This window comes from Balaenoptera musculus, chromosome 2 (assembly GCF_009873245.2).
Source record: "Balaenoptera musculus isolate JJ_BM4_2016_0621 chromosome 2, mBalMus1.pri.v3, whole genome shotgun sequence".
Taxonomy (NCBI): Eukaryota; Metazoa; Chordata; class Mammalia; order Artiodactyla; family Balaenopteridae; genus Balaenoptera; species Balaenoptera musculus.
In genome coordinates this window covers 31948432-31962200 of record NC_045786.1, presented here as the reverse complement: position 1 = coordinate 31962200, position 13769 = coordinate 31948432, and the positions used below count along the sequence as shown (strand labels likewise).

At 40.0% G+C, this 13769-nt stretch overlaps 1 protein-coding gene across 1 annotated transcript in view; it reads left to right on the top strand.

The window, feature by feature from the left end:
* The window catches only part of TRPM1 (transient receptor potential cation channel subfamily M member 1), a 109075-nt gene that overhangs the window by 30513 nt on the left and 64793 nt on the right, over positions 1 to 13769 (top strand). The window contains exons 2-6 of the mRNA XM_036842630.1: positions 4693 to 4772; positions 7684 to 7879; positions 10465 to 10678; positions 11306 to 11430; positions 12556 to 12727. Of these exons, the coding sequence (XP_036698525.1) occupies positions 4693 to 4772; positions 7684 to 7879; positions 10465 to 10678; positions 11306 to 11430; positions 12556 to 12727 (787 nt within the window). The remainder of the gene's footprint in view (positions 1 to 4692; positions 4773 to 7683; positions 7880 to 10464; positions 10679 to 11305; positions 11431 to 12555; positions 12728 to 13769) is intronic.

Here is a 13769-nt window from a genome sequence, read left to right as displayed (position 1 = left end):
GGTTGTGCTTTTCTAAGAATTTGTGCATTTCTTCCAGGTTGTCCATTTTATTGGCATATAGTTGCTTGTAGTAATCTCTCATGATCCTTTGTATTTCTGCAGTGTCAGATGTTACTTCTTTTTCATTTCTAATTCTATTGATTTGAGTCTTCTCCCTTTTTTTCTTGATGAGTCTGGCTAACGGTTTATCAATTTTGTTTATCTTCTCAAAGACCCAGCTTTTACTTTTATTGATCTTTGCTATTGTTTCCTTCATTTCTTTTTCATTTATTTCTGATCTGATCTTTATGATTTCTTTCTTTCTGCTAACTTTGGGGTTTTTTTGTTATTCTTTCTATAATTGCTTTAGGTGTAAGGTTAGGCTGTTTATTTGAGATGTTCCTTGTTTCTTGAGGTAGGACTGTATTGCTATAAACTTCCCTCTTAGAAATGCTTTTGCTGCATCCCATAGGTTTTGGGTTGTTGTGTTATCATTGTCATTTGTTTCTAGGTATTTTTTGATTTCCCCTTTGATTTCTTCAGTGATCTCTTGGTTATTTAGTAGTGTATTGTTTAGCCTCCATGTGTTTATATATTTTACAGGTTTTTTTCCTGTAACTGATATCTAGTCTCATAGCGTTGTGGTTGGAAAAGATACTTGATACAATTTCAATTATCTTAAATATACCAAGGCTTGATTGGTGACCCAAGATATGATCTATCCTGGAGAATGTTCCATGAGCACTTGAGAAGAAAGTGTATTCTGTTGTTTTGGATGGAAAGTCCTATAAATATCAATTAAGTCCATCTTGTTTAATGTGTCATTTAAGGCTTGTGTTTCCTTATTTATTTTCATTTTGGATGATCTGTCCACTGGTGAAAGTGGGTGTTAAAGTCCCCTACTATTATTGTGTTACTGTCGATTTCTCCTTTTATGGCTGTTAGCATTTGCCTTATGTATTGAGGTTCTCCTATGTTGGGTGCATAAATATTTACAATTGTTATATTTTCTTCTTGGATTGATCCCTTGATCATTATGTAGTGTCCTTCTTTGTCTCTTGTAATAGTTTTTATTTTAAAGTCTATTTTGTCTGATATGAGAACTGCTACACCTGCTTTCTTTTGATTTCCATTTGCATGGAATGTCTTTTTCCATCCCCTCACTTTCAGTCTGTATGTGTCCCTAGGTCTGAAGTAGGTCTCTTGTAGACAGCATATGTACGGGTCTTGTTTTTGTATCCATTCAGCCAGTCTATGTCTTTTGGTTGGAGCATTTAATCCACTTACATTTAAGGTAGTTATTGATATGTATGTTCCTATTACCATTTTCTTAATTGTTTTGGGTTTGTTTTTGTAGGTCTTTTCCTTCTCTTGTGTTTCCTGCCTAGAGAAGTTCCTTTAGCATTTGTTGTAAAGCTGGTTTGGTGGTGCTGAATTCTCTAGCTTTTGCTTGTCTGTAAAGGTTTTAATTTCTCCATCAAATCTGAACGAGATCCTTGCTGGGTAGAGTCATCTTTTTTTTTTTTTTTTTTTTTTTTAAATTAATTAATTAATTAATTTATTTATTTTTGGCTGTGCTGGTTCTTCGTTTCTGTGTGAGGGCTTTCTCCAGTTGTGGCGAGCGGGGGCCACTCTTCATCGCGGTGCGCGGGCCTCTCACTGTCGCGGCCTCTCGTTGCGGAGCACAGCTCCAGAGGCGCAGGCTCAGTAGTTGTGGCGCACGGGCTTAGTTGCTCCGCGGCATGTGGGATCTTCCCGGACCAGGGCTCAAACCCGTGTCCCCTGCATCGGCAGGCAGACTCTCAACCACTGCGCCACCAGGGAAGCCTGGGTAGAGTCATCTTGGTGGTAGGTTTTTCCCTTTCATCACTTTAAATATGTCCTGCCACTCCCTTCTGGCTTGCAGAGTTTCTGCTGAAAGATCAGCTGTTAACCTTATGGGGATTCCCTTGTATGCTATTTGTTGCTTTTCCCTTGCTGCTTTTAATATTTTTTCTTTGTATTTAATTTTTGATAGTTTGATTAATATGTGTCTTGGCATGTTTCTTCTTGGATTTATCCTGTAAGGGACTCTCTGCGCTTCCTGGACTTGACTGACTATTTCCTTTCCCATATTAGGGAAATTTTCAACTTTAATCTCTTCAAATATTTTCTCAGTCCCTTTTTTTTTCTCTTCTTCTTCTGGGACCCCTATAATTTGAATGTTGGTGCCTTTAATGTTGTCCCAGAGGTCTCTGAGACTGTCCTCAATTCTTTTCATTCTTTTTTCTTTATTCTGTTCTGCAGTAGTTATTTCCACTATTTTATCGTCCAGGTCACTTATCCGTTCTTCTGCCTCAGTTATTCTGCTATTGATTCCTTCTAGAGAATTTTTAATTTCATTTATTGTGTTGTTCATCATTGTTTGTTTGCTCTTTAGTTCTTCTAGGTCCTTGTTAAATGTTTCTTTTATTTTCTGCATTGTTTCCGAGATTTTGGATCATCTTTACTATCATGACTCTGAATTCTTTTTCAGGTAGGTTGCCTATTTTGTCTTCATTTGTTTGGTCTGGTGGGTTTTTACCTTGCTCCTTCATCTGCTGTGTATTTCTCTGTCTTCTCTTTTTGCTTAACTTACTGTGTTTGGGGTCTCCTTTTTGCAGGCTGCAGGTTCGTAGTTCCCGTTATTTTTGGTGTCTGCCCCCAGTGGGTAAGTTTGGTTCAGTGGTTTGTGTAGGCTTCTTGGTGGAGGGGACTGGTGCCTGTGTTCTGGTGGATGAGGCTGGATCTTGTCTTTCTGGTGGGCAGGACTGCGTCTGGTGTAGTGTTTTGGGGTGTCTGTGAACTTATTATGATTTTAGGCTGCCTCTCTGCTAATGGGTGGGGTTGTGTTCCTGTCTTGCTAGTGGCTTGGTATAGGGTGCCCATCACTGTAGCTTGCTGGTTGTTGAGTGGAGCTGGGTCTTAGTGTTGAGATGGAGATCTCTGGGAGAGCTTTCACTGTTTGATATTACGTGGGGCTAGGAGGTCTCTGTCCTGAACTCGGCTCTCCCACCTCAGAGCCTCAGGCCTGACACCTGGCCGGAGCACCAAGACCCTGTCAGCCACTCGGTTCAGAAGAAAAGGGAGAAAAAGAAAGAAAAGAAAAGAAAAGAAAGGAAGAAAGAAAGAAAGGAAGAAAATAAAAATTAAAAAATTAAAAAATATTATTAAGAATAAAAAAGTTAAAAAGTATTTTAAAAAAAGAAAGAAAGAAGAGAGCAACCAAACCAAAAACCAAATCCACCAATGGTAACAAATGCTAAAAACTATACTAAAAACAAAAACAAACAAAAAAAAAATGGACAGACAGAACCCTAGGACAAATGGTAAAAGCAAAGCTATACAGACAAAATCACACAAAGAAGCATACACATACACACTCACAAAAAGAGAAAAAGGAAATATATATATATATATTAAAAAAAAAAAGGAAGAGGGCAACCAAATCAATAAACAAATCTACCAATGATAATAAGCTCTAAATACTAAACTAAAATAAACATAAAACCAGAAACAAATTAGATGCAGAAAGCAAAGCCCAAGTCTACAGTTGCTCCCAAAGTTCACCGCCTCAATTTTGGGATGATTCGTTGTCTATTCAGGTATTCCAGAGATGCAGCGTACATCAAGTTGATTGTGGAGATTTAATCCACTGCTCCTGAGGCTGCTGGGAGAAATTTCCCTTTCTCTTCTTTGTTTGCACAGCTCCTAGGGTTCAGCTTTGGATTTTGGCCCCGCCTCTGCATGTAGGTCGCCTGAGGGCATCTTTTGGGAAGTCTGAGGTCTTCTGCCAGTGTTCAGTAGGTGTTCTATAGGAGTTGTTCCACATGTAGATGTATTTTTGATGTATTTGTGGGGAGGAAGGTGATCTCCACCTCTTACTCCTCCGCCATCTTGAAGGTCCCTCTGCTGATATTATCAGTGTTGGGTGGGGATGATGCGACAATCTGCCAAAATCTGAACCATCCTTGCCAGGTTTGGGGTTTCTGTAGAGAAGTTACTTCTACCAGGTCTGACTGCCATAGCTCAGGAGAATAGTGCAGTCATTCCTCCTAGAGTAGAATGTACTTCAGAAGAAGATGTTTAAGGGGTCAGTGGCGCCTCGCTGTTTCCCCGGAGGCAGCCCTTCAACAGTTGCCGCAGTCAGAGCACCACCCCGAGGTGGGGTACGTCGAGCCCACCCGCAGCTCTCGGATCCCACCTCCAATATTTTTAATTCTAAAAATAACATTCAGTGAATCTGAGCACCAGTTAAAAAAATTACTTGTAAAATGACTACGGTGTGTGGGGAGCCTGAGAGTCTGGAGAAGATGGGGTCTTGAGAGCAAATCAAAAACCTGACCAAAGACTGGCCGACTTTGTCAGCTTCTCCAGTAACTCACGTCCACACCAGGCTCCCTGGGGCACTGGCTTACTCCAGGGGCATCATCGTTCTCCCTTTGCAGACTCTGACTAGCATACAAAGCCCAGGTTGTAGCCCTATGGAAACCATGAATACATACTTCTGAGCCATTTCTCTTAAAAGAAACCGAGCTAAGATCCTGAAAGACTTGTGTCCACCATTCTTGGACGTGTCTATTCAGATGTTTTGGACAGACTTCCTGTTACTATTCATTTTATAAAAGCAAAAGAATGAACTCTGAGGATGGCTTGGGAATATCCTGGTCTAATTTCCACTTTTTTCTCTTCCAGGGACAGAAATCTTGGATAGAAAAAACCTTTTGCAAACGAGAATGTATCTTTGTAATTCCCAGCGCTAAAGATCCTAACAGGTAAATTGGAAGCCATAATTAAGACATTATTCAAACTTGCACTTCCCTGTCAGTTGCCAGCAACTATTCTGGTGTTTGGGGGAGGGAGAGAAGAAGTCAAGGACAGCTAGAACTTATGCCCCACGTAGGTCATTAACCAGGGAGTCACCTGGGCTATAAGTTCCTCTGTCAAATGCAGACAGCCTCAGGGGAGAGGTGCTGTCCTCCACTCACTCATGTGAGTTTTCACAAGCAGATGGGCCCACACTTTCCTCTTAGACTTAGTGAGACCAAGGAGCTGAGGGCTTTAGAGAGATTTCCAGAGTATCTTCTGGCCTCTCTGTTAGAGTTCCTAATGTTATAACACACTGGGAAGAGAAGGGCAAACTAAACCTGAAAGAAAGAAAAGGGAGGAAATAATAGAAAATAGAATGGGAGTTAATGAAATAGAAAATCTTAAAACGATAGAGAAAAATCAATGAAATCAAAAGCTGGTTCTTGGAAAAGAGCCACAAAATTGACGAACCTTTAGCTAGATTGATGAAGAAAGAGAGAAGACTTAAAATACTAGAATCAGAAATGAAGAGACATTACCACCAATCTTACAGAAATAGAAATGAGTATAAAGGAACACTATGACCTGTATACCAATGACAATAAATTAGATAACTTAGATGAAATGGAAAAATTCCTAGAAAGACAAAAACTGCCAAAATGATTCAAGAAGAAATACACAATCTGAAGAAACCTATAAGAAGTGAAGAGGCAGGATTAGTCATCAAAAATTACCTACAAAGAAAAGCTTAGGTCCAGAGGGCTTCATGGCTGAATTTTACCAAATATTTAAAGAATAGATACCAATTCTTCACAAGCTCTTTCAGAAAATAGAAGATGAGAGAGCACTCCCCAACTCATTTTATGAGGCCAGTACTACCTTGATATTAAAACCAGACAAAGACAGCACAAGAAAGGGCAACTACAGATTAATATCTCTTGTGAATATGGATGCAGAAATCTTGAACAAATACTATCAAACCAAATCCAGCAACATATAAAAAGAATTACACATCATAACCAACTGGGATTTATCCCAGGAATGCAAGGTTGTTTTCACAGCAGAAAATCAATTAATGCAATACATCACATTCATAGAATAAAAAACAAAAATCACATGATCATCTCAACTGACACCAAGAAAGTGTTTGACAAAATCCAACACCTTTTTACGATTTTTAAAAAACCCAGAAAACTAGGACTAGAAGAGAACTTTCTCAACCTGATAAAGGGCTTCTATGAAAAATCCATGGCTAACATCACATTTAGTGGTGAAAGATCAGATGCTTGCCCCTAACATCAGAGACAAGACAAGGATGTTCACTCTTACCACTTCTATTAAAATTTTACTAGAGGTTCTAACCAAGGCAATTAGGTAAGAGAAAGAAATAAAAGGCACCCGTATTGGAAAGGAAGAAGTAAAACTATCTTTATCGGCAGATGACATAATCTTGTATATAGAAAATCCTAAGGAATCACTAAAAAACTATTATAACTACTAAAGAAGTTTGCAGCATACAAAATCAATACACAAAAATCATATGTATTTCTATAAGCTTGCAATGTACAATATGAAAATGAAACTAACAGAACAATTCCATACACAATAGTATCAAAAAGAATTAGACACTTAGGGATAAACTTAACAAAAGAATTACAAAATTTATATCTGAGGGGCTTCTCTGGTGGTCCAGTGGTTAGGACTCACTGCCATGGGCCCAGGCTCAATCCCTGGTTGGGGAACTAAGATCCCACAAGCTGCGTGGCACGACCAAAAAAAAAAAAAATAACAAAACTTATATCTGAAAAGTATAAAACATTGTTGAAAGAAATTAATGACGATCTAAATAATTGGGAAAACATTCCATGTTCATGGATTGGAAGACAACATAGTTAAGATGGCAATATTCCCAAAATGACCTACAGATTCAAAGCAATCTCTATCAGAATTGCAGCTGACTTCTTTTTAGAAATTGACAAGCTGATTGATATGGAATTGCAAAGGACACAGAATAGCCAAAATAATCTAATAAAAAAAGAACAAAGTAGGAGGACTCACTTTACCTGATTTCAAAACTTACTACAGACCTACGCTAATCAAAGTAGTATGGTACTGGAGTAAGGGTAGACATACAGACCAATGGAATAGAACTGAGAGTCCAGAAAGAAACCCATTCATCTATAACCAATTGATATTTCAGCAAGGTTGCCTAAACCAATGGGGAAAGATTAGTCTCTTCATCAAATGGTGCTGAAACACCTGGACATCAAAGGAATGGATTTAAGTCCCTGCCTCACATGATATATAAAAATTAACTCAAAATCTATCAAATGTCAGATGTAAGAGCTAAAACTATAAAACTCTTAAACAAAAACATAGGAGTAAATCTTCATGACCTTGGATTTGGCAAATGATTCTTCGAAATGACACCAAAAGTATGAGCAGCAAAAGCAGCAAAACAAATATACTTTCAACGTTACTTGTGTAGAGAAATGTTTTACATTTCTCTAGCAACAGAATAATTCAATAATATTGAAAAATCATTGCAGGTCAACTCTGCATGGGGGAGCGTGATTGTCCTTTGTCACAGAATGTTCAGTGATTGATGGCCATAGTCATGTTGTCAAGACACCAAAAAGACTAAAAATGTGTTCAATAGGGAAGGGCAACCATCCAATGTGTTTAGAATAGTCTGGTATTTATACTTTTCTGGTATGGAAATAGATATGCATTGATTATCTGGAAAAGGACATCATAAGGGGCATTTCTGTCTGCAGTAAAGCTGGATAAGGAAGGTGTTAGGCTGCTTCTGTTCAGGTTAACTCATCTTAAGGAGGAAAATGTTATAGAAAGACTGAGCTTTGCCTTTGTTTTCAGGTGTTGCTGTGGCCAGCTCACCAATCAGCATATCCCCCCTCTGCCGAGTGTAACAGCCAGCAAAAATGGAGAGGAGAACAAGCAGGTGGAGACTCAGCCCGAAAAATGGTCTGTTGGCAAACACACCCAGAGCTACCCAACAGATTCCTACGGGATTCTTGAATTCCAGGGTGGCGGATACTCCAATAAAGCCATGGTAAGAGGGGCCTTGGGAAGGGATGCCGCTGAGCCGCAGCCTCCATCAGAGGCCCAGCCTCCCAGCCTCCCAGACTGCAGACACCTGGGTCTTCTTTCAGGGGTGTGGCTCTATCTTCCTGTAGTTTTCAATGCAAAGACAGGAAATATATCCACACACTCGAGTTTTTAGCCATGAGATTTGGAAACTGGGCACTATGATAAAGAACACGCAGTATCCTTTAAATCCGTACCAAGATTGTGAATTCACACATCACAGTCCATACCCACTCTACGAAGATACCACACCATCTCCAGTGATGAGAGACGAATGATGTTATTTGTTTTTTAAGGTTGTTTGGGGCTTTGTTTTGTTTTTTCTCACAGCGGACATTTACCACCTCCCTTACATGGGTTAGGAGTTTCTGGATATATTTCCCTCTGAAGTCCACACACAGCCTCTCTGGGCTTGCATTCAGCTGGCCCAAGAAGACAGAGGCCTTTCACATTTGCATGTAAACAGGGAATGCCCTCTGCCTTTCTGATGAGCCCTGCCAAGAGGGGAGGCGTCAGCACTGTGATTCCTTTCAGCTCATTCTGAATAATGCTCTCACGTGCCCAGTGAGACCATTTTTGCAATTTCATTCTATTTCACCGGCCCAACATCATTGTTCAAATAAAATTCAGTTGTGTTCCAAAGACCACAGTGTAAGGTCTTCCGGAAGGGCACCCTGCCTACTGGCCTGGACACAAAGAGGCTGTTCACAGGGGCCAAGGCATCTGCTCATTAACCTCTTCTTCACCTTGAGGGGAAGGTCCAGCCCCGAGGTTGGCCGTTGACCCCCATTCCCAGCACCCACTCCCTCCTCATCGTCCCGGCCAACCTCTGGAGCCATATTCTAGCTGAGCCAGCTATGGAATTTTTAAAAAAAATTTTTTTTGGAGTATAGTTGATTTACAATGTTGCGTTAGTTTCTGCTGTACAGAAAAGTGAATCAGTTATACATAGACATATATCCACTCTTTTTTAGATTCTTTTCCCATATAGTCATTACAGAGTGTTGAGTAGAGTTCCCTGTGCTATACAGTAGGTCCTTATTATCAATAGTTATCTATTTTTTATATAGTAGTGTGTGTATGTAAATCCCAATCTTCCAATTTATCCCTCCCCTGCCTTTCCCCCATGGTAGCCATAAGTTTGTTTTCTACACCTGTGACTCTATTTCCGTTTTGTAAATAAGTTCATTTGTACCATTTTTTTTTAGATTCCACATATAAGTGATGTCATATGATATTTGTCTTTCTCTGTCTGACTTAGTTCACGCAGTATGACAATCTCTAGGTCCATCCATGCTGCTGCAAATGGCATTTTTTCGTTCTTTTTTATGGCTGAATAATATTCCATGTATGTATACGCGTGTGTGTGTGTGTGTGTGTGTGTGTGTATCACATCTTCTTTATCCATTCATCTGTTCACAGCAGACAGGTTGTTTCCATGTCTTGGCTACTGTAAATAGTGCTGCAATGAACTTTGGGGTGTATGTATCTTTCCAACTTTGGAATTGATGCCTTCAAGATTAGGGTTGCCACTGGATAAGGTGAACAATATTTATTTTATTTTGGGACGTGTTTGACTTTTGATTGCATCTAAAGTGTATATAATTTCAGGTAATTCTGAACTGTGATTTACCTGTGGATTGGGATATAGCCCAACAATGACTAATTGTTAAGAAGCTTTACCTAAAAGTACATAAATTCATAAGTTGCTCTAAATTTTTTGTAAACCTGGCAGGTATAGTTCCTAGAAGTTTCAAAAGAGCAAAAAGTATCCAGAGATAAAATCAAACAGGAGTAATTTCTGTGTTCCTAAGAATGCTAGACACATTGAAGAAGTATTTCAAATTTTGTTTAGAACTATAAATGGTCTTTGCTTTCAAATTTTAAAATGTGTTTCCTTTAAACTCCAGTTTTATTTTCTACAAATTTGTTTCTACAAATTTCCTACAAATTTGTTAATTTGGAGGCATTTGCGCATATATGCATGTGTGTGATTGCACATAATTTTTAATGAACGCATTAAATAACTAAAATAAATCTTTGCTAATATTACTATATTTCATTATTGGAAATTTTCAGGATTCCTTTTACTCTCAGTATTAACTATTGTCATTATAGAAGTTCTGATACCATGAAAATTAGCTGGGAACTTTGATTAAATAAATCATCCTAAGGCAATGAAAAAAAGATTAAGGTTGCTAGGTAAAATACAAGACCCCCAGATATATTTGAATTTCAGATAAACAACAGATGATTTTTTAGTATAAATGCGTCCCAAATATTGCAGGAGCCATAATTATACTAAAACATTTTTCATTGTTCATATAAAATTCAAGTTTACCTGTGCATTCTCTATTTTTATTTGCTATATCTGGGAACCCTCCAGAGTTCCCTTCCATCGTTTGGCCACAGACTCACACAGAGGGCCCCAGAACCCCATGGGAGAGAAAGCCAGGCGGCTGTTGCTTGGACAGGAACAGTAGCCTTGTTCCCCATGACACAAGAGTCAAATCGAAGAACGAGTGTTGAGGGTCACACCCTCTTTTGCAGTATATCCGGGTCTCCTATGACACGAAGCCAGATTCACTGCTTCATCTCATGGTGAGAGACTGGCAGCTGGAACTCCCCAAGCTCTTAATATCCGTGCACGGAGGCCTCCAGAACTTTGAGATGCAGCCCAAGCTGAAGCAGGTCTTTGGGAAAGGTCTGATCAAGGCTGCTGTGACCACTGGGGCCTGGATTTTCACTGGGGGCATCAACACAGGTAAGTGCAGGCTGTATCCCTTGCTGCAAATGTACAAACTCAGAGCTCATCGTGGTTCCCAAAGAGCTTTTGGATAATTATGATAAAAAAAACAGAAGATACTGCATTCTGATAATATTTATGGCAGAATGAAATCTTTATTCGGTAGCTCGTTTTTTATTTTGGTATGATCATGATAATGGTCAACATTTCTGGCACCTACTATGTGCCATTCCTTGAAGTGAGCCCTGTACAAGCCTCATTTTCACTGAGGCTCCTGACAATCCTTTCCTGATCACATGAGGGAGGACACCGAGGCCCAGAGAGGTTGAGGAACATGGCAGGCATCTGACTCTCAACTTTAGCTGAATGCAGCCAAGGCCTGCCAAAGAGACCCCTCGTACTTCCATCCTTAGGTCTTGGAAACTTGTAAAGACAATTCCTGCACAGTTGCTTTGGTTTTTGTTTTTGTTTTCCCTTTTCTAGGAGCTAATGCAGGATGACTAGCTATTATGAGCTCAGACTTTCAGTGTCTTAACCCTGTTCTGTAGGAAATGGAGTGGTTCAGAGCTGGGGTCCCTGAAGTTCATGAATAGTGGTTTGATGGGAGGTAAGGGGCCTACAGATATGACTTATGGCCTCTCACAGGTGTCATCAGCCACGTGGGGGATGCCTTGAAAGAACACTCCTCCAAGTCCAGAGGCCGGGTTTGTGCCATAGGAATTGCTCCCTGGGGCATCGTGGAGAATAAAGAAGATCTGATTGGAAGGGATGTAAGTATTTTCTCCCCAGAAATGGACAATTTTCAAAAATCGAAGTCTTTGTTTTAATGTCATTGTAGATTTCACCTGCAGGTGTAGGAGATAATAAAGCAAGGTCCCATATAGCCTTTATCCTGTCCCCAAAAGTAAGAACTTGCAAAACTATGATACAAGATCGAAACCAGGATAATTGATATCAATCTAGTCAAGATGCAGAACATTTACTAGGAGCCCTCATGTTGCCCTTTTCATTCATTCATTTGTTTGTTTTTTTATTGAAGTATAGTTGATTTACAATGTTGTGTTAATTTCTGCTGTACAGCAAGGTGAATCAGTTGCATATATATATGCGTATATATATGTATATATACGCATATATATACACACATATACATTGTGTACGTGTGTGTATATATGTATATATATACACACATTTTTTTTTCATATTCTTTTCCATTATGGTTTATCATAGGACATTGAATATACTTCCCTGTGGTATACCATAAGACCTTGTTGTTTTACGTTGCCCTTCAATATCCATACCCAATTCCCTACTGCTTCCACTTCTGCCTTAACCCCGGGAACCACTCATCTGCCCTTCATCCTACAGTTCTATCATTTCAAGGATGCTATGCAAATGGGATCGTACAGTATGTAACCTTTGAGGGCTGGCTTTTTACTTGCCACTTAATTCTCTGGAGATCCATCCAAATGGTTGCATGTATCAAAAGTTTACTCCTTTTTATTGTTGAGTGGGGTCCCACCATATGGATGTACCATTTATCTGTTGAAGGCTATCTGGGTTGTTTCCAGTTTGGCTACTGCAAATAAAGCTGCCATAAACTTTTGTGTACAGGATTTTGTATTAATGTAAGTTTTCCTTTCTCTGCAATAAGTGCCCAGGAGTGTACTTGCTGGGTCATCATGATCTGTTGGGTTGTCATGATCTAAAATAATATTTTCTAATTTGATATAAAAATTTACAAAAAAAAATCCTTCAATAGAGAGGCTAGGGAAGCGAGAGTAGGTTGAAGTGCACAATTACGTGAAGCTGTCACTCCACATCCATATGTTCTTGCTTCCCCCGTCTTACTGTCCAAGTTTTGCAACTCTGACTTGTGCTGTGCATTTCGTCAGGTGACACGGGTGTACCAGACCATGTCCAACCCCCTGAGTAAGCTCTCTGTGCTCAACAACTCGCACACGCACTTCATCCTGGCTGACAATGGCACCCTGGGCAAGTACGGTGCCGAGGTGATGCTGAGAAGGCAGCTGGAGAAGCACATCTCTCTGCAGAAGATCAACACAAGTAAGTTCTGGCCACAGCCACTGGGCTGCCGCTGCTGCCCTGAAAACCAGGCTGGAAGAGAGAGCACCCGAGGGTATTTAGAGGCTTCACCTTGACTCTTCTTAGACCATCAGGAGCTGACTTAGCAAGACCCTTTCCCTTAGCCACCTACCAAATCACTGAGCTGCGCTGTGATGCTTTGTCTCAAGTTCACGAGGAGAGTGGACCCGAGAAACAGCCCCACAGCCGTTTCCATGGTGGTGGCATCTCCCGCCACGTTGCCAGTGGTTCTCATTCCTTGTAATGATTATAGTTAGTTTTTAAAATTTTATTGGAGTATAGCTGATTTATAATGAATGCTGTGTTAATTTCCTCTGTACAGCAAAGTGACTGAGTTATACATATATATATTCTTTTTCACATTCTTTCCATTATGTTTTATTCCAGGATATCGAATATAGTCCCCTGTGCTATACTGTAGGACCTTGTTGTTTATCCATCTTATTGATAATGGTTTGCCTCTGCTAATCCCAAACTTTTAAAATGTCTGAACAGGAAACACATTTGTCACTCAAAGGCTTAGTATGATTCCTTCTATCAACTACATGCTCTGAGTTCATTAAATTAAATATCTCAGTAGCTCTGGGTCTCTCACCAGAGATGGGCCAGGTGGGGAAGCCTGTGGAGAGGCCTGCAGGAGCTGACTGCTCCCAACAGGGCGCCCCGCTCCATGCTGGTCCAGGGGGCACACACTGCAGGGGAGCTGCCGCTGTCAGGAGGATGCTGAGGTCAAGCTAGAGAGAAAGGAAAGGACCTCAATCAGATGAAACGATCATAACAACTGGTTACAATTAAAATAACTGGTGTCATCTCTTGGGGCATGTTCATAACTCAGTGATTCTTACTGTCAAGTCATTGCTGAATGATCTTAAAGAGTATTTTGTTGTAACCATTACTGGTAAGATTGCGAAAGACAGTCTAGGCCTGGGAAATGGTCATTTTAAAGCATAATTAAGGGGTCTGTGAGACTGCCACGTGGTTAGAATGACGGTCTGCCATGAGA